The sequence below is a fragment of the Saccostrea cucullata genome, unplaced genomic scaffold (genome assembly GCF_032062105.1).
Source record: "Saccostrea cucullata isolate Sc308-1 unplaced genomic scaffold, CSIRO_AGI_Scuc_v1 ctg19, whole genome shotgun sequence".
NCBI lineage: Eukaryota > Metazoa > Mollusca > Bivalvia > Ostreida > Ostreidae > Saccostrea > Saccostrea cuccullata.
Window position 1 is genome coordinate 463,657 of NW_026940018.1, and position 20,231 is coordinate 483,887.

Below are 20,231 nucleotides of genomic sequence, written 5' to 3' on the forward strand. Positions count from 1 at the left end.
GACATATTGCTTTTAGTTAGAGATAAACATCCAACAAATGACTCTTTTCAAGGTTTATCCTAAATATATGGACGTATTTCTCTAACCAGATGGTCATTAAAGATAAAATGAGTTGTTGAGCATACGGAATTTATTGTTCCTCAGTGACATCAAATCGAATTCTTATTGGCAACATTGCTGGTAGTGTGAATATAGACTTAGTATCGACACCTTAATTTATAACCCTTATGCGATAAAAGAGACTTCGGGTCACCTTTTGCAATTAAAGGATTCGAACATGTTTGCCTTTTTCAAAGCTAGTTAAAACCCTCGGAACAGTCTTAAGGCAGATAAGTGATTAGCCATAATCGGCGTGTTCGATTGTTTTTACACATTTCTGCAATTACTTGGAGGGATTTGTCAATACGGATCAGGCAGTGCACTAGGAAGGGTTTTAAATACTGTTGAAGTCAAGCACGCCCTTCGTTTACCAACCTGTACAACACATTTGGTCTCTCATACGACCCCACACGGATTGTCCTTATACGTTCCGAGCAATACTAATTTTCGACAGATACGAACAGGTAACTCTTCACCGCTGTGGGATATCTCCGTGTTTTTATGTACTTATAAAACATTTTATGTGTCCTTTGGGGGTATTTGTGGATTATATATAACAAATTCTTTAAATGGTGAGAAAATGTCAAGATAGAAAACGACATATAATGTTTAGCGGTGCACCAACAATTTTTCCGCAAATTTCAAGTTTACTTTTTGCACGTTTTATGAAAAGGTGCTCGATCTACATGTTCACTTGTGCCAGGAAGTAACCAAATATAAAATACCGGGAAAGATTATTTTGATGAATCTCGAAAAAGAAAACCAAAAAGACGTTGAAGAGACATTAGCTCTAGTGCATGTGTATTTTTTAAATAAAGCTTGCAGTAATATAAAACTTTGGGCACCGGAAAAATCAATTTAAAATTCAACAAAATTCCAATTTTTACAAAAAAAGTTTATTTGGAATGATTCCAGCACCAAGTAATAAAGGTTTCATAGAACTACATGTAATTATTAAATCAATGTACAAACCACTACAGATTTAATACCCGCTCTACCATGCTAACGTACTACAAATGTACAATTAAATGAATTGAGATTTTTCTACTGGATTTCATATGTGCATTAAGTAAATTTGTAATAACAAAAGCAAGTTTTTAAGCTTATACCAAGGACATACTAGTATATTATACTAATACAGTTGTAGTGGGATATATGTGCCTTCTTCTGCATCCCAATGCTTTACAAACAGCAATATATTATTACAATATCTTAAAATAATTATGAAATTCTCCTGTTTTTCAGATGTTTTATTGATATACCAGTACTTTATTTTTGTCATAAACAATGAAAGATCATCCCTTAATCAAAAAACAGAATTCAACAAGAGATGTTTATAAAACATTTTCATGCCTGTCAAATTGGAATTTTTTTTTAAGTCTTATCAAGGGACATTATTTATTTTCTTCTTTGTCTGATGTACCTTGATCGAATTTGACCTAGATAATAATGTTATATACCTGTAAATTAAATTTCGGATTCAGGATGTGCGGGGGGTGCAAAGAAAATGAACAGAAACTGCAAATAATTGGAATTTTTTCAAAGGCCCCAAGGGGCATAACTGGATCAAAAATGGTGGAGGCCAAAAACAGAACTTGACCTAGATATTAATGTGATTTATCTGTATACCAAATTTGATTTCAGTATGTGCAATGGTTGCGAAGAAAATGAGCGGAAACTGCAAATAATTGAAATTTTTATTGGTCAAGGGGCATAACTTTGTCAAAAATGGTGCGATTGTAGCCCAAAAACAGAACTTGATTTAGATATTAATGTGATATATCTGTATACCAAATTTGACAGAAATATTGGTATTGTTACTAAACTATGAGAATATTAATAATTGAAATTTTTGAAATCCAAGGGGAATAATCATCAAAAATGTATGCCTTGTACCCAAAACTGTAACTTTGTATTAATTTTCATGTGATATATCTTTACACCAAATTTCATTTTTGTATGTGCAACGAATTGGCTTGTAGAAAAGTAATTCATCACTTCTAGTGAGTGCACATTACCATGCATCAAAGACTATGCCCTCCCTTCTTCGAAGGCGTGCATAAAAATTTAACTTCAATATCAGCCACTCCAGCATACTTTATAATCATTGTAATTGAGCAAAATTATATTTTTAAATAAAAAGGGATTTTAAAAATATTTAAAGAAAAAGCTCAAGGACAGATTATTTATTTTCATACATGTTTAACTTTCATCTTTTTGTAATATATCTGTGATAAGTGGTACGTGTATAATTTCACAATATTTATTTAACATATATTTTTTTTTTTTTTTCATATAAAGGTGTGCATAATTGTGAAAGAAATGCTTTTTAATGTATTATTTCAATATTCTTTAAGTGCAATTTTTAACAGGTCTTTTGTAATATCTCTATGATATGTGGTACATGTATACATGTATCTTTTTAGCAGTACATTTGTATTTTCTCAAACACTGTTTCAACTGACATCATACTGACATCATACTGACATCATACTCCACTCAGTAACATCACAAAAATGTTCCAAGTTCAATGACGCATTAATGCAAGGTTTGTTTTTATGGATAAGTTATTACACAAACAAAGTTGAATATAATATCTACATGGAAATAACAACTTAAACGGATAATGATCATTTAAAAATGTGACAAGTTAAATGTTTTTTTGTTTTTTTTTAACAAAATCAAATTCTCTACTGAAATTAATTTTTTTTTTTATAAATGAATAACTCTAAATGTCAGAGTTAAAAGTATCAAGTCATATACTAAGATGCATATTAAAATGAAATTTTTGCATTAGGAATTAAATTAAAGATTTCTTTTTTACAAAACTAATATCATTAGTTACACAGTAATGGGACTATACTTTTTCCTTAAGGGTGTGAAATGGAAAATTGGGGGGGGGGATACATTTCAAGGCATCATGAATCATTATTACAATAAATGCTGTATTTTAGAGAATTCTTATTTCACAATAAAACAAAAACAAAACACAACAAAAACACATAGAACAAAAAATAACAAAACAACGAACAGAGATCAAAAGAAAGATTGCACTTATATCACAGATGAGATTGCCCTTTGGATGACACAAGATTTACAGGTAGCTCCACCTATTTGAAGGCATATTATGCAATTCCTGAAGTTAGATTTCCTCTCTTTCATTCTTCACATTGCATCAAAATGGAACTTATGTGCCTCTTGCAATTTCTCTTTTTTATCTTCAACCTAAACAAACAAAATATTTGTTCAAACATACAATCATAATTTTTATCCAGCAGCCTTATTTTAAATTCTTGAATTATTTTTTACAATAAGTATCATACAATGTTTATTACAGTTTTTTTCATCTATTGACATACCAGAATTTAATGTGAGATGAGGTAAGATACAGAAAAGTTGCTATTTCTGTAGACCCAGGTTTACCTTTTCTCTCCAGTGCAGTATCCCCACAAGTCCAGCAATAAAACCACAGGTCCCCAGTAAAGTAGCCCCGGTCAACATGACCATACGACTGGGGGTCACAAAGAGCTTGTTCTTCCAACTGATATAGTCAACAGAAACAAAATCTATTTCATTATTTCATCATTAATTTGTTCATTCTAAGCAATTCTTTCTAATAATTATGAAATTTTTTTTAACAATACACATAATTATGGCATCATACCCAGGTTTAATAAATTTGACTCTCACAATAAGTAAAATTATGAACCATATACATATATCTTATTGTCATTAATTAGCCTATGACTTGCTACTTTGATTTATTTCTGAGGGAAGAAGCTTCCTACCTGCTTGGTGTATTGTTAGGATATGGAATAATAATCAGCTGGGAGTTGGGAATTATGGAAGCCCACGATTTCTGTCTTATACTCTGGAAAAAATAATGACATCAGATTGTACATACAAAGTTCTACAAAAAATGAAACAATGAAATAAAGATAGTGGACAGAACTACAGTGTTTTATAGCCATGGGAAATGAAAATAACTTCACACTAACCATCAATTCATTACAGGCCTGCTGCTATAAACTAACCATAAAGAAGAGCATGATTCTCTCTTCAACTTACTGTTCCAGGCGGGTTTGGTATTCCAACCTCTATCTTGTCAACAAAGTTTGGAGTTTGTCCCAGTCCAAATATGGTGAATGGCAGCTGTAATGGGGTGTAGGCTGACTGAGACAGCTGGGTACCTGTCAGAAAAAAAATGAGAAAAAATTAGGATTTGATATGATAACACTTTTATAGTGAATCACACTTATGAGGAAGTGACAGGGATGATCGATTTGCTTCATTATAAGCATAATTTGTTATATCCATCAAGTTTACATGTAATAAAATCATGGGGAATGAAAATCACATCACTGTAAGCATCAAATCATTATAAGCATGTTCACGATAACCATGTTTTACTGTAAATCACTTTACATTATGGCTTATAAGAATAAAAATGTAGCATACCTATTCCAGAGATTGTCTTTCCATCTACATTCTGAGTGGTGTATTTAACAACTGGTCCATACTGATTTACTCCATATGGCTAAAAAAAAAAAATCAGATATAACTGAGTTCTCTTCTTTTTCCATCTATCTTTCTCTCATCTAATATTAATTCGATAGTTCCAAATGATTTTTCATTAAAAATTTGAATTAATTGAATTATTAAATTTATTTTTAATTCCAAGTTTAAACATGTGCATATCATATACTTTATTTTTTTAATTCAAATATGTACACTGTACCAATATACATATAATGGAAAATATAAAGTTTATGAAAGCTAGTGCATACCTCTCTATCATTTGGACAATTATCAAAACACAATCCACTCACAACTACAAAATAAAAATATTTGCTTATTTAAATAGATCCGAATTTACATTCTGTATGCAGCAAACTTCCATGTTTTTTTAATTTACCCATGATTTTAAGGAAATTAGCATCTTCTGAGAAGTCTTGCTCCAGTAAATGTGTGTGATATTTCTTGTCTGAGCTGTAACTTGTCAAAACAACATCCAAGATACCCTGAAAGAATTTTCCATTGATATCAATGTACATATAATATACACTTGTGCAAGGTTTCTTTGCAATTGTACATCCAAATTTTCTTCTTATCCAAACCAAGAAGCATGGTTTACATTTGAAATCTGACTTTCATATGCTTTCCTTGCATTTTAAAATTGAAGTGAATATTTTTATCAGAATTTATCAGATAAAAAAATTTGAGTTAATATTCACTAATAAAAGGCTTACATTTTCTTTGTAATCAAAGAATGCTGGGTACACCGCTAGATCTGTGTTAGGCTGTAGTGACAAGTCCCATCTGATGCTGAATGTCCTACCCAGACCATTACAGCCAGCACCAGAACAGGGCACATTCTGTAGGATATAAGCCTTGGTGATGTTCCTGAAAATAAACAAGTATATGCTTTAATAGAAGATAGTTGTAATGAAAAGAAATGAAAAAATCATTGAAAAGTTGACATTTTACAATGTAACTTTTTTTGGGTGTGCTTGTGGTATCAAAAGACCTATGAATCCATGCCCTTATAAAATGTAAAAAAAAAAAAAACAGACTTCAAATCGTCATTTACTTCTTCAACCACCAAATCAAATCCCTGAGGATGTTTTTCCTAAAAAATGATCCCACAAAGATCAGTGATTTTACAGTATATTGCTAAATTTAAATCTAAATCAAATCGTAACAAAGCTGAAGTTTAGTTAGAAATGTCCATACCCTCCTTTGTTATTTGGAGTCTTTAAAACGGCCAACATATCCTGAAATCCATCCAAGTTAAAATCCCCTGTCCTTAGGGTAATGGGGGCTCTATCAACACCCTTACTGGGAGGAACAAAGCCCCACTCCTGGTTCCCGGCCTTGAAAGTTACTGGCATCTTTTCCCACTGTAAGATGATAAGTTCAATTTATTGAAAGATAAAGAAGACAATGTCTTTTCCTACATTGAAATAAAGGATAATGCACAGGAGATAACTACTGGCCTATAGCCCTATTGCCAGAAAAATATAAGATCAACTCTTGGTTAATTATTCAAAACAATCTGAATTACATACATGTATGTACTGCCTTTTTTACTGTACACTTACTGTTTCAGCAAAATAATAGATCGAGCTCTTGGCACACATATCATCATCACACACAGGCAGCACTGTGTCTATGTGGGAGTCTAAAATACATTTAAACAATATGTGGTTTTTTATTAAACAGCATTAAAAAATACTACAAAATAAAAGTGCAAATTGTTTTCATCAGTATAATGTACCTGAACATAAATGGATGTATCCAAAATTTAGCCCAATCACTGGATATTGAGTGGTTGGCGTAATTGTGAATTAATGCTATAGATGTCCGAGCTGTGCATTATTTTTATAGTACATGTAATACAACTTTTACCTTGATTCCCAAGATCAGCAAAAACTGGTTGTCCTATAATTTTTTTGGCAAAAATATCCATTGATATGTTTTTAGTCCAGTCTAAATGGCCATTCTGTAATAAAGGAAAGGTGAAATTTTACTCCGACTCACATGCAGCTTCTGATCTTTGTTTCAAAATTAACAGTGTGTTTTAGAAAATATAACATTTCGTTGAATGTGTCAGTTGTATCTAAAAAGTTTTACAAAGTCTATAAAAAAAACCCTCACTTACAGCTAAACACAGAGACAAACCTTATTCATCCACACTTCCAGCTGCCTTTTACCACCCATCTCTGACATCACACAAAGATCTAAAAATTGTTGATGTTTTCAACTTAGGTACCATCTTATGCAAACAATTAAAAAAAGACTTTTAAAATTACATAATTCAATATCACACTAGCATCACATCTTTTTCTGTGTCCATACCTGCCACTAAATTATTATCAAGGTCAACAAATGCCCCCGCTGTTGGGTGGGATAATGGAGGGGGGTTTCCAGGAACAGCCTCTTCTGTGTAATTCTTCATATTCTGACTATAGAAACACAAATGTACATTTATTCCAATGTTGGAGTAATATACTACCAGCCCTTGAAAATTCATGTGTAATTAAATAGGAGAAAATGCAATGAAGGAGATCAGAATTTGAACCCAGGACCCCAAATCTTCAATCAGGTGCTTTACCAAATGAGTTATCTGGCCACCAGTGATTGATCTCATATGAATCATGAATTTTTAGTGTAATGGAGAATGTGAAGCTCATTGTTGGAGCACCAGCATGGTTAGTGCAAGGTTCTGGGTTCAAGTCCCCGTCTAGCTGACATATTTCCCAGTCTGTTGTTCAAGTAACAGGATTTACCTACTTTCACACTCAATACCTTATAATATGAATAGAAAATATGAATTTGTGTGCTAGTTTAATGGTATAAATACTTACTGAAAGATCCAGTAAAATCGTGAACCCTGGGATTTCTCTCCAACTAGATCAGGGATCATGTCTCCATTGACACTGTGATAAAGAAGAAGCTCATAGATCAATTTCAACAAATTCAAGTACAGCTGTAGCAACAGAATTCATAATAATAATAAAACTAAAATGTAATATTTTTTCTCTATTACCAGTAAACCCAAAGAATGACTGTGATTTATAAATCACAGCTTTCATATTCTCATTATATTAAAATCTTTAAACCTAGTCATTCTATTAAATGCTGATTTTTTTTTTTTTTAGCTTGTATACTGAAATTTGAACTTACTCTAGAACAAAAGGTTGGTCCTTGAGTTCACCATTGATGCAAAGTTTATCATTTTCATCTAAAAGAAAAAAAAATATGTAGCAAATTCAAGGATCAAAGAATAAAACCATGGAATCATCTCTGTCTGTGATGGACCAATGTTTGCAGTTTTCCTGATATTCAGTAAATATTAAACCTATAAATATCCTGTGAGCAGTGGAAACTGAGTAACATTATCTTACATTACACAAATGAAGAACTATGGTTTAATCTTGAAAGTTAATCCTTTTCAATTAATAAACAAACCATTAGCATGACATTCCTCCATACCTATACTTCCTTTACTAAGGGACCCCCAATACACACACCCATTCACTGAAAGAGATGAAGCATGGACACTCTGTGTTGTTATAAACAAGTCCATTTGTGTATCTCCATTGAAATCTGCTGGCACCACATTTGTTATCACAGCATCTGTTGTAGTTTTGAGTAACACTTTCTCCTCAAATTTAAATTCAGATGAAGTTCTATCAGAGGTAGCAGAAAACAGTTTGAGGGTTTTACCTGAAATAAATAGTATAACTATATTAAGTTAGGAGCTCCAAATTTCTTTTGGATAAACATGTCAGATGAATTATAGCTCTCATTACAATGCCTGGGTGAAATGAAGATTGACAGATGGACATACAGACAGATGGACATCCCGATCATTATATACCCACCCACTTTTCAAGCGTAGGTAAAATAAAATTGCTTAATTTAATCAATATATTAAAAATAAAAAGTAGATTGAACATTCTTTATGAAAATCAGTGCTGTTCAGGCTTCAGTTTTAGTAGTGCAACTCATGCACATACTAAGTCATGACAAATGTCATATGCAACATGAAGAGAAGGGTCTTAATAGTGTACATGTATAAACATACACTAATAATTAAGGTATCTGTGCTCGCCCTAATGGTCGCACCTCAACATATTACTCCGTCTTGATTATAAAAGTAAGAAGGATATCCTCCTGTTGGTTACGAGCTGACAGTCAGTTAATCTCAGTGAGATTCATGGAGACTAAAAATTTTGGTCTGATGTCTCTCCCCATCTCAGACCTTTACTTCATTCTACTATTATTTCCTATAGAAATCACAGGGACTTGAGACAGTCTTAGCAAAATTGGGTACTTTATACCAGATTTTGCTAAGACTCCCTCAAGTCTCTGTGATAGAAATTAAGTATAATACCAAGTATTTGAAGCAGACTATTACTGGAACTTTTCAGCATCAGAGTTTTTAACAAATAGGACGTTGCTATGAAAAATCAACAATTTTATAGCAACCACAGTGAGGCAGGGTACAGCACAGCTCGCAATGAGAGCTCTAACGACAAGGCCTGGGCGAAGAGAAAGTTCAGACTTGCACATTGATCAAAATAAAAAAATTTCCGCAGTAACCTGTGGTTCCACAATGCATCGCTTCTTTTAGCTACGTTCTCACAAGGAAAACAACAAAAGTTCAACAAAAAATAAACTTGCTTTGATTTAATGGATATAATGCAGATAAACAGTAAATAAAATGCTATTCATTTAAAGGCAGAGGTTTGGTAATGTAACTTAAATTCAAAGTCATGTGACATCCGAGTCTAGACGCATTAAATGCCATGTGGTTTGATGACCCCAATCTAAATTAAAACTGAATAAGTATCTGCGCTCATCTTAACGGTCACACTGTCAACATATTATTTGTTGGATTTAAAGGTAAGAAACAAGAGTTTTATTCTGATAGCTACTTAAGAAGGATGTCCAAAGTAACAAGTTGAAGCAGGCATCGAATTCATTCCAGCCTGTATTAATCGAAAAAAGTGGTTGAAATCCAGGCAAGATTTCCTGAATCAATTTGTGTGACACTGGTCTGAGATTCGGAGAGACATCAGACTAACTATGTTTAGTCTCTACGAATCTGAGTCAAAGATTAACAGTCAGTAAGGATAAGAGCTGTTAAGAAGCCCAATGTATGTTTGTTTTTAAAATGTGTCAAACTGATGTATGGAACTTAACACAATATTCAACTGAACGTTTCTTTACCATCATCTGACAAAGTGAATATATCTGTATGTTTATCAGCATTAAAGTCCCCAAAGGCTGCTAACTTTCCTTGGACCACTGTTCCAAAAGCAGATGTGGTTATGTCTTGAATAGAATTCGATAAACAGCCATGAAACAGAAAAATAAAAGGGATAATTTGTTTCCTCAACTTCATCGTTGTCACTGTCATATGAAATGTCAATGTAACTAATCTTTTTCAAGACTGTCATAAAAAAAATTCAAAAGGACTCAAATTAATATATTATGTACATTAAAAATTAATAATTTGAATAAAATTATGAATATTATATTATAAAAAAAAGTTGGCAAAAACATACATTTATATTGTTGTTTAACATAACTTTTATAACACATCAAACACTATTTTAAAAGACTTTGATTTCTTTTAGCTGAAATTAACAAAGTACATTGTATTATTCTATTTCTCCTTCTGTTTTACCATATCTTTATTTGATAAGTTTTATTTAATGACATGTTCTAGGCATATGGTATCGGGGGTGGGTGGGATGGGGTAGGGGGTTGGTGGGGGACCTCCTTCCCCGACCCCAAACACACACTTTACCCTCAAAAAATTTTTAGTTTTAATAAAATACGAAAGTATTTATTATATATAATTCTCAAATTCCTTAATAAATTGGTCTTTTGGGTAAAGAAATAAAAGATTTTGAAAAGCTTGCCAAAAAGTGCTCTTGATAATTTTGCGACATTGATTTATAACAAGATTCCATAAATTGGTCAAAGAAATAATTTTCTTGTTTATCATAAGCTTAAATTTGCTATGTTGTATTTTTCCTAGGGATAAATAATTTTTATGCATTTTTTATGGAAGAAGTCTTCTTGTGTCGATGTCGCAAACACCAGGACAGAGGCATGGCGAGTTTGATATGTAAACTTTCAGGATCAGTATGCTTGCAAGGTCTTTTACTGAAAGAAACTACGTGTTGTAGCAGGTGATGAACACAAAGAAGTTGTATTGTGGCCGAGTAGTAAAATACAAGTGCATAGATAGGATGCTTCGCTTAAGAATCATAAATGACATTTTTTTGCTTTAGTCAGTTCGAATTTTCTCTTTCTTTTCATTCCAATTTTCAGGATCGCAATATGCAAAATATCATTTTGATGTCAATGATGATATGGATGAAAATGGTGATATGGATGAAAATGACTGATAAAATTTATTCCACCTATCATCACAACATAAATTATACCAGTAATTGTTATTTAATGGAAATGTCTTGGCCAGTTGGGAAACTGAAGACGTGTCTTATTAGTTATAATAATCTGTGTCTCGGAACAAGCCCTCATCACAGTTAAAAATCTTCCCATATACTTGCAATGTAGCAACTCAGAGCAAATCCATTCCAAAATGATTTCGAAGAATACAAAAAAAGGTTGTCCTCAGCCTGAAAAAAAACCCAAATTAATTAAAACAAACCTTTTTGAGATTTTCTACCTTTTATCCCCCCAAAGAGTATGAATGACAAACTGTTCAGATATGAATTTTGATTTTGCAGAATTTTAGTAAATCATGAACAAAAGAGATACAGAAAGAGGACAAGGAAGCCAGCGCCATGGTTTGTGACACGTAAAAGTGCACCCAGGACATACGGAATAACAGAGGAAAATCTGACAGACCTACAAGAAAAAGTATGGGAGGATGTAGCCAACATGAAAACTTCTCCAATAAGAGAAGAATACTTAGAAAAGAAGGGACTGACAGATAACATGCTTGCTAGTCTTCAACAAAATGCTGGAGAGGATTTTCAGTGGAAATATGAGTAAGTACTGTAATTTATTGACTTTGTAAATGTTAAGAATCACAATATATTACTTGAAAGCCAAATGTTTTATTAATTAAGTTAGATTAATTAAAACTTATTAGCAATACCATACAGGATTAAAACATAAAAAAAAGTTAATTTAAAAAAGTTAATGTCAAAAGTGACATATGTGGTATAAAGTAAGAAATCCAATATGTTTATATTTCTAAATAATTTTACAGCACAAAAAGAACTTTTTTACTTTAAAGATATATAGCTGTATTAGTGTTTTATTGCTAAAGAAATAAATATATGTGTTGTGTACAGTAACATACAGGTTTGTATTAACCAATATGCTACCTTTCTTAAATTCACTACTTTGACAAAGTTAAAATATGATTTAAAAAATTATATTCAAATTTTAATCATATTAAACCGAAGTCTTATTGAAATATTCATTATTCTCCTATAAAATCAACATTTGTGATATTAATTCCTTCAACAGAAAAAAAAAATTGGCATTGCATTTTCTGTTCTGAGAAAGTATAAAATGATATGATCATGATGTTGATGATAGCTTATTTTGTCAGGTAATAGATAACCATGTGATAAGATACACACCCCCAGAAGAGTTTCAGAAAACACAAGGATTATATAGTCACGTAAAATTGTCTTTGCTCTCTCAGTAGTCCTCTGCTGGTAATTACTAATTACAAAGAACTGTACAATAAGCATGGGGAAAAGCATTTACACACAGTGTCTGATTATGTGCTGCAAATTTTAGCAAAAATTGTTAATTTTATCAATGAAATCCTTTAAAAAGTATTATATAAGCATGTAAATGTTGTGTGCATACGTCTTTCTGAGAGCGTTTAAAAAACTAGCCCACTCGCAAAACACATGTAGTATTTATTTGGTGTAACCCATAAAATTTATAACTTGCTCGCCCACATGGCGAATGAAAATTCTGCAGGGGCCGAAGTCATTCGACCAGTCCCCTTACTAAAAAACAGACATTTCCACAGGTTTTTCATTCAAAACTCCCAACCAATGAAATAAATCACAGTAGCATGATCCTATTGTTCGTAAATGTCCTTCATCTTTTCCATTTAACAGTACTACATGATTTGTGAAAGCCCTAAAACGATCGTTTTTTCCTAATCCGAATTTATTTCTTCAGTAATTTGCGTAGAAAGATTACATTTTTAATAACTCCAAACTACCTATTCATATAAATTATAAGTGTTTTTACTTATTACTATTTCAGATATGTTACAGTTAAAATATTTAACATTGAAAATCTTATTTATGTACCATTGTTACTTCATCAGTTAAACTTGAAGGAGCAAATACATGTATAATACGTATTCTACCATGTAAAAAAGGATAGCAAAATTGATGCTTGAATTCAATTTTATTTCCTTTGATTAAATATTCATATGACATTTGATTTTTATAAAGTAAAAACTCCAATTTTAAACAAATGTATTTATACACAATCATATTTTATTTGTATATACTTTTGTCCCAGTATCCAAACAAAGGAACTTTTTTTTAATCACAGAAACTGACTGTGGGCTAACAAATTGAGCTGTGGGCTCCTAAATTTGAAATGTTATGAGCCCACATGGCTAGTGGAAATTTCAGTTAATTTTAAACCCTGATTATTTACGAGAACTGACAAAAAATTCATCTGCATTACATGTAATGCATAGGGGGAAATTTACTTGTAGCTTTTCAGCTTCTACAAGTAATATATTGATTTCTGTATGTTAATCTACATTGAAGAGGTTTAACTACCTGATGAAAATCGTTTTGAATGTAAAGATCTAAGATAAATATGATACCAATTAAGTGTTGATTTTTAGAACTTTAAATTATATATGATTAAGCAACAACAAAAATGCTTGGATGTTCGAAAATTATTGAAGGAAAAGGAAAATTCAGTGGTTGTATCAATCTCCTGATCTTTGATTTACCAAGCAATTCTTTCAATGCTTTGAATGTCCTCTCTTTAGTTCACCAAACAGTACAATCACTTATTCTTGGAGGCTGGGGTTGCTCCAAAGAGAAAATTGACCAGATTTTTGATATCTCCAGAATGCAGGATTGCTCCAGGTAAAATTTATAACAGAAAGTTTAAATAGTTTAAATCACTCCTTTTAAACTCATAGACATAATAATGCAAAAAGTTGCAGAGATTGACTGTGAAGAGTTTATGCTATTCCCACCTGTACTGACATCACAGTCTGCATTTTTGTTAAATTATTATACCCCCCGCAAACAAAGTTTGGGGGGGTATATAGGAATCACCTTGTCCGTCTGTCTGTCTGTCCGTCTGTCTGTCTGTCCGTCTGTCTGTCTGTCCGTCTGTCTGTCCGTCTGTCTGTGCAATCGTGTCCGGTCCATATCTTTCTTACAGAGGGACATTAGAATCTACTACTCCACACTAAGATTGCTCATGACCTAAGGGTGTGTCATGACCTTGACCCAAGGTCATTTGGGGAAGTTCAAGGTCACTGGAAGAAAAATTTCATAATTCGTGTCCGGTCCATATCTTTCTTATGGATAAACCTGGTAGGTTCTCATTTCACACAAAGATTAACCATGACCCAAGGGTGTGTCATGACCTTGACCCAAGGTCATTTGAGGAAGTTCAAGGTCACTGGAAGAAAAATTTCATAATTCATGTTTGATACATATCTTTCTTATGGATAAACTTGGTAGGTTCTCATTTCACACAAAGATTGCCCATGACCCAAGGGTGTGTCATGACCTTGGCCCAAGGTCATTTGAGGAAGTTCAAGGTCACTGGAAGAAAAATTTCATAATTTGTGTCCGGTCCATATATTTCTTATGGATAAACTTGGTAGGTTCTCATTTCACACAAAGATTGCCCATGACCGAAGGGTGTGTCATGACCTTGACCCAAGGTCATTTGGGGAAGTTCAAGGTCACTGGAAGAAAAATTTCATAATTCGTGTCCGGTCCATATCTTTCAAAATAACAAAATTTTATGTCCACAAAAACTTTTTAGACAACAAATCAACGAAATTTTATGCTCACAAAAATTTGTGCTCTCAGTATTCAGTATGTTAATCTACATTGAAGAGGTTTAACTGCATGATGAAAATCATTTTGGATGGATAAACTTGGTAGGTTTTCATTTCACACTAAGATTGCCCATGACCGAAGGGTGTGTCATGACCTTGACCCAAGGTCATTTGGGGAAGTTCAAGGTCACTGGTAGAAAAATTTCATAATTCGTGTCCGGTCCATATCTTTCTTATGGATAAACTTGGTAGGTTCTCATTTCACACAAAGATTGCCCATGACCCAAGGGTGTGTCATGACCTTGACCCAAGGTCATTTGGGGAAGTTCAAGGTCCCTGGAAGAAAAATTTCATAATTCGTGTTTGATACGTATCTTTATTATGGAAAAACCTACTTCTGAAAAACCCAGCGGGGGGTATTTTGTCCCGTTTGGACAGTTCTAGTTTTGAATCAGGTCTTTTCTTTTTTTACTGAAGCATGTTTTGAAATTATAAGCTCTCTCTGCATAATGGTCATAGCTGTGTAATATTAAATTAGATTTTTTTATTCTTAATAATAAACTCGGCTTCATCCACAACCAGATTGTGCTGAATATACATAATGATTATAACCTATATTCTCTTGACAAGTGTCAATCTCTAAAATTTTGAAGTAATAAAATTTAAATTAATGAAATACACTGTATCATTTCACAGAACAATTGCTTAACATGCTTTGTTTTTTTAAACAGGAACCAGACTTAGAGCAGATCATTTTAGAGTTGATGATTATGTTGACTGTAGTGCTAAAACGTGAGTTCATGTGTAATTAAATAAACTAAATAGATACTATGATTCATGGTATATATACAAAGTTTATTAATTTTTTTTAAAAAGTGGATCAAAATCCTTATTAAGATAATATCTTTTTTGCACAGAAAGTAATGATGAGGTATGGAGGGAAACTTCAAAACCTTCAAAATTCACTTCAATGCTAAAGTGGTGACTATATTTTATAATGATTGTTTTAGGATTGGACATGCGTTTCAAGGTGTGGTGAAGAGGTGGGGGTTCAAAGGTCAAAGTGCTTCTCACAGAGGAGGGAAAAACTGGCGCAAGGCTGGGGCCATGGGTGGAGGAAGGGTCAGTATCAGAGATCATTAACGGCAAATAATATGTGCTGAAATTTGATATGCAAAACTGATACTGAAGAATTATTTTCTTAATAATTTAGAAGAAATAGGTCTGTAGAACATGTAAACCTTATCCAAGCTAAAGTTGCATTTATATTGCAACTGTTAGAAAAAAAATGTACATTTCTTCTCTGAGCTTATGTTTTATCTAACAGCTATATGTACATGTAAAAGTAAATAAGATCTCATTGTTATAAGACTTAAGTTCTTTATCTCATTTTTAGTAACTCTAAAAAAATTCTGAAACAGTTGAAAAGTTCTGTACAATTGTCAGCGAGTTTTGATAAAAGTATCTTGAATACTAGTAGTTACAAGTACTTTGAAACTGATCTAAACTCAAAGTAGATTATTAATAAGGTCAAGGTCACAAGAAAGGTTAATGTTGAAAAATCATGCTACAAATATATGTATTAGTGGATAAGTTTTGGTTAAAATACATTGAACAGTTTCTTAGAAACTGAGACAAACTCAAAGGGAAAGAGACAGGAAATTGGAAGGACAGAACAGGGGTGTGCAATTACAAAAATTAGTTACTAGTCCGTCGGGCTAGTGGCGGTAACAAAGTTACTAGCACGAGGTTGCCAGTCACTAGCCCATTAACTACTGAAAACAATACATGTATAAGATAAGAATAAAATAAAGGTAAAAAAAACATTTAAGTTGAAATGAATAAAACAAATAATGGTTTGCGCTTTGTAATTGTCAGGTACTTCTTGAGTTCTCCCTATTTTTATCGACTACAATTGTCACTGAGACGACTGGCAATAGCAACATACAATACATATAGTTTAAAACGAATTAAAAATTATGATTTTACAAAAAAGTTAATTTGTACATCAATTCAGTTGAGGTAAATATACGTTGACTTTTGTTTTTAATAGATTTACTAGCCTGACGGGCTAACACAGTATAGATTTATAATAGCCTGACCTCTAAAATTTGTAGCCCCGGCGTCGGGCGATGGTAATTGCACACCCCTGCAGAAGACAGACATGACAAACACTATATTTCCTGGCAATATTCATGACAGGGCTTAAAACATTGAAAGTGTTGTATCAATTTGATGGTTTGCATGTGTTTTCAGTCACAAGCTGGAGTGAGGCCTGGTAAGAAGATGCCAGGTCACATGGGAATGGATTGGAACACACAGAGAGGGCTAAAGGTAAAACTGTAGGCTGGATGTCAATATAGCTCATTTCAGTATATGTATTTCACAATTCTAATTTGGGGGGATACTTTTTTTCCCTCCAATTTCTGCATTGGTATATGAAAATAGTATAATTTCAGCAAGCCAGTTATACATGTGTATTTACACAGTACATTATATGATTATAAGAATGAAAAAAAAAATTAGGTATCTTGTTGGCCCTTGCTTTTTGAAAATATTTGCTTATGATAATTATCTGAACATTTCTGTTTCCATAGATTGTGAGGATGGACACAAAATACGATGTGATTTATGTGAAGGGTATAGTCCCAGGCCCAGACCACTGTTATGTTAGAGTGATGGACACTTCGTTAAGAAACAGGAGGCACGAAATGATGAAAAATCCCCCAATCTGCCCCACTAGGTTTGAGGAGTCAGCCAAAGAATTGCCGAGTGAAATTATTTCCAAGGACCTTTATGATTTCAGAGACCCTACTATATCATTTGATAAAGAATAAATAAATTTCTGTTTGAAAATGAATAAGCATTTTTTTGGAAATTTGTTTTTTTAGCTCACCTGAGCTGGTAAGCTTTTCTGATCACCCAAAGTCCATCGTCCGTCTGTCCGTATAAAAATATACATGTTTGAAAAATTGTACAATCCAAGCATATTGATATTGAGAGAGCAGAAAAAGCACTCATTCATTAGGCCAAAATAAATTAATAGTGTGTTTCCTATAGCGTGAGAAAAAATAGAGTAGGTAGGTAGGGAAAACATTTTATTTTATTTAAACATTTTATTGGCAAGCAGGCTTACATTTTCCCCTAGAGAAATCGCTTTCAAAATATTTCTGATTAATGTGCGTATGATATGCATTTTTCAAACAGGGAAGTGATTCAGATTAGGATTTCTAACAGTAAAACTGGAATAGTTTACTCCTGGAAAGAAACTGGCAGAAAAATTTTTCAGGGTTGGCTCTAATATTCTAGGGTCAGTAAGGGAACCGGAAACACACAATTTGTTTATTTAGGCCTTATTGATACACCATTTAGTCGTGAAGGATACAACATTCAGTTTTTCTGAATTTACATTTCCGTCATTTTAGATACCCAATTCAGTCATTTTTATAGATTATGCCTTTCATTCATTATGGATATGTTACAGTAAATATGTGTAATCAGGAATTTCATGTATTTCCTGAATTTTAGGAAATCATGAAATTCCTATTCTGCTTAGGAAATACGTGTATTTACTGACTTCAGTTTGGAAATATACGTATTAACTGAATTTTTCAATACTTTTTATGCATATTTACTGACTGTGTTTTGGTGAGACAATCTAAAATATAAACAGATGCACATTACATTCAATGTTTATATCGGTTAGCTTATCGTGAATAAATAATATTTTGAATAAACCTTTATTTATAGAATAAAAAAACATTTATTTGTGAATATTACCAAAAATAAACATGACGATAAAAAATTTTAAAAAATTGTAAAAACTGGTTCAAATACATCATTCTGATGTTGAAAGCTCCAAAATAATTACTTCCTTATAAATATATTTGAATTGTTACTATCTGGGAATCCGTTTTACAAAGAAAATACCTTAAAGAAGAGACACGAAAAAGGGGTTATTGTCCTTAGAAATATTTTTGTTTAACTTATTGATTAAATGAAGAAAATGTCTATTTTTAAAATTCTTTTCCTTAACAGTATTTTTTAAACACACATGGAAAGCATTCTTCTAAAAGATATTTTTCTATTGGGTGTGAATTCAAATTAATAAAAGTTTCTGTAAAACGTATGCCATCACAGGAGGTTGGAAATATCTTAAGGCATTCCTTCTTAAGGATCATGGATACTTTGATAAGAGAGATAACTCTTAATGACATAAATGTCTATTATTCCGTTATAGATTTGTCAAGTTGAAATGTCTTTTTTGTTTAATTTTGCCCTGCAAGCTATGATCTGATTGTCTGTACATGTATTTTACTTACAAGATACATTTCTTTTGGAAAATCATAACAGTTAAAACAACCTTTGATATGAGTGAGCAGAGGGCTTATGAACCTTAAATGGGATTTTAAAAATACAATTCACCGATTGTCCGAATCTTGCCCAGAATCGGAAATTAATGTATAACGTCAGCTTTTTAGAAATCATTCTTATTATTTGCGACTTCAAAAGCATTCATACTAGTATTTGCTTACTTAAGGAATGTTTGAAAGCATATGCATGGTCAGCCAGCTTTTTTTCAGTAAAAACGTATAAAATTGGCTAAAAGCTTTAGTAAATCCATGAATTTCCTAGCTACATGTATTCAGTAATTACATGTATTTCCTAAAACGGCCAGTAAATACATGTATTTACTGGATGGTTTAGGAAATACATGAAATTCCTGATTTCACATATTTACTGTAACAGATACACCGTACAGTTATTAAAGATACACCATTCAGTCATTATTTATAGATTAAACCATTCAGTCATTAAAGATACACCATTCAGTCATTAAGATACACCGTTCAGTCCTTTATTATTTCGTAAGTTTTTAATTTACTTAAAGGGGGGAGGGATGCAAAATTCACAACACTATCATGTTGTATAAATGTGTTGCATTTACTTCCCCCTAGTAAATTCAAGATTTACATCATGATGCATTAAAAATACATCATTCCGTCATTTTAGACCAGTAATATTTGAATGTACAGAGATCAGTGGTCTTGAAATGTAACCTATATAATATAAAACTAAAGGTACTGTGAGCACTGAGCTCACGAAATGATACCCCTGCCTCAAATATGATTATAAGGGCAAAGTCCATGTTTTGTTCTGGGATACCAGAAATAAATGTCAGATAAAAAATAATTTAGGAGATCACATTGGCATTATCAGATTATGTTATAAAGAATCTATGAAGGTATCATTAAATTTTATCCATTGGTAGGAGGGGGGGGATAATAGAGGGGTACCTTTCAATATTATAGAAAGAATAGCAGTGTCCATGTTTTGCTATGGGAAACCCCAAATATATGTTGGATCAAAAAAAGGAGGTGCAGATGGCACTGTATGACAAAGATTCTGTGAAAGTTCATCAAATTTCATTAAGTGGTATAAGAAGACTTGCCGATAAGAGAGGGGTACCCCCAAAGCGTAACCAGCTGCTAACAGAACGACGGACTCCCTATCACTATATCCCTCCCACTTTTCAAGCGGGAGTATAATTATCCAAAAC

General features: G+C 32.6%; 2 protein-coding genes across 2 annotated transcripts; one reads left to right on the forward strand and one right to left on the reverse strand.

The window, feature by feature from the left end:
• Positions 1–3,010: 3,010 nt before the first annotated feature.
• On the reverse strand, positions 3,011–10,040 carry LOC134254547 (T-cell immunomodulatory protein-like). Its single transcript, XM_062737075.1, has 17 exons — positions 9,838–10,040; positions 8,095–8,328; positions 7,786–7,843; positions 7,467–7,538; positions 6,958–7,064; positions 6,781–6,839; positions 6,508–6,601; positions 6,201–6,280; positions 5,833–5,999; positions 5,349–5,502; positions 5,015–5,120; positions 4,887–4,930; positions 4,558–4,636; positions 4,168–4,289; positions 3,888–3,970; positions 3,523–3,640; positions 3,011–3,324 (listed from the first exon to the last, which is right to left on the reverse strand). Exons 1-17 carry the CDS (start codon positions 10,025–10,027, stop codon positions 3,265–3,267), a joined length of 1,827 nt encoding a protein of 608 aa, XP_062593059.1. The 5' UTR covers positions 10,028–10,040; the 3' UTR covers positions 3,011–3,264.
• Positions 10,041–10,701: 661 nt separating this feature from the next.
• Positions 10,702–17,534, forward strand: LOC134254496 (large ribosomal subunit protein uL3-like). Its single transcript, XM_062737006.1, has 8 exons — positions 10,702–10,808; positions 11,373–11,636; positions 11,861–11,864; positions 13,637–13,736; positions 15,403–15,463; positions 15,682–15,793; positions 16,928–17,005; positions 17,269–17,534. Exons 1-8 carry the CDS (start codon positions 10,729–10,731, stop codon positions 17,506–17,508), a joined length of 939 nt encoding a protein of 312 aa, XP_062592990.1. The 5' UTR covers positions 10,702–10,728; the 3' UTR covers positions 17,509–17,534.
• Positions 17,535–20,231: the final 2,697 nt, after the last annotated feature.

Bases quoted from the DNA above. Each gene is read 5' to 3' on its own strand.
- LOC134254547 (XM_062737075.1), bottom strand. From the start codon at position 10,027: ATGACAGTGACAACGATGAAGTTGAGGAAACAAATTATCCCTTTTATT. The intron at 6,602-6,780 runs GTTTGTCTCTGT...CCTTTATTACAG, and splicing joins TGGAAGTGTGGATGAATAAG to AATGGCCATTTAGACTGGAC. The intron at 5,503-5,832 runs GTATGGACATTT...GTTTATTTTCAG, and splicing joins ACTCCAAATAACAAAGGAGG to GAACATCACCAAGGCTTATA.
- LOC134254496 (XM_062737006.1), top strand. From the start codon at position 10,729: ATGGCGAGTTTGATATGTAAACTTTCAGGATCAGTATGCTTGCAAGGT. The intron at 10,809-11,372 runs GTGATGAACACA...TTGATTTTGCAG, and splicing joins GAAACTACGTGTTGTAGCAG to AATTTTAGTAAATCATGAAC. The intron at 13,737-15,402 runs GTAAAATTTATA...TTTTTTAAACAG, and splicing joins AGAATGCAGGATTGCTCCAG to GAACCAGACTTAGAGCAGAT.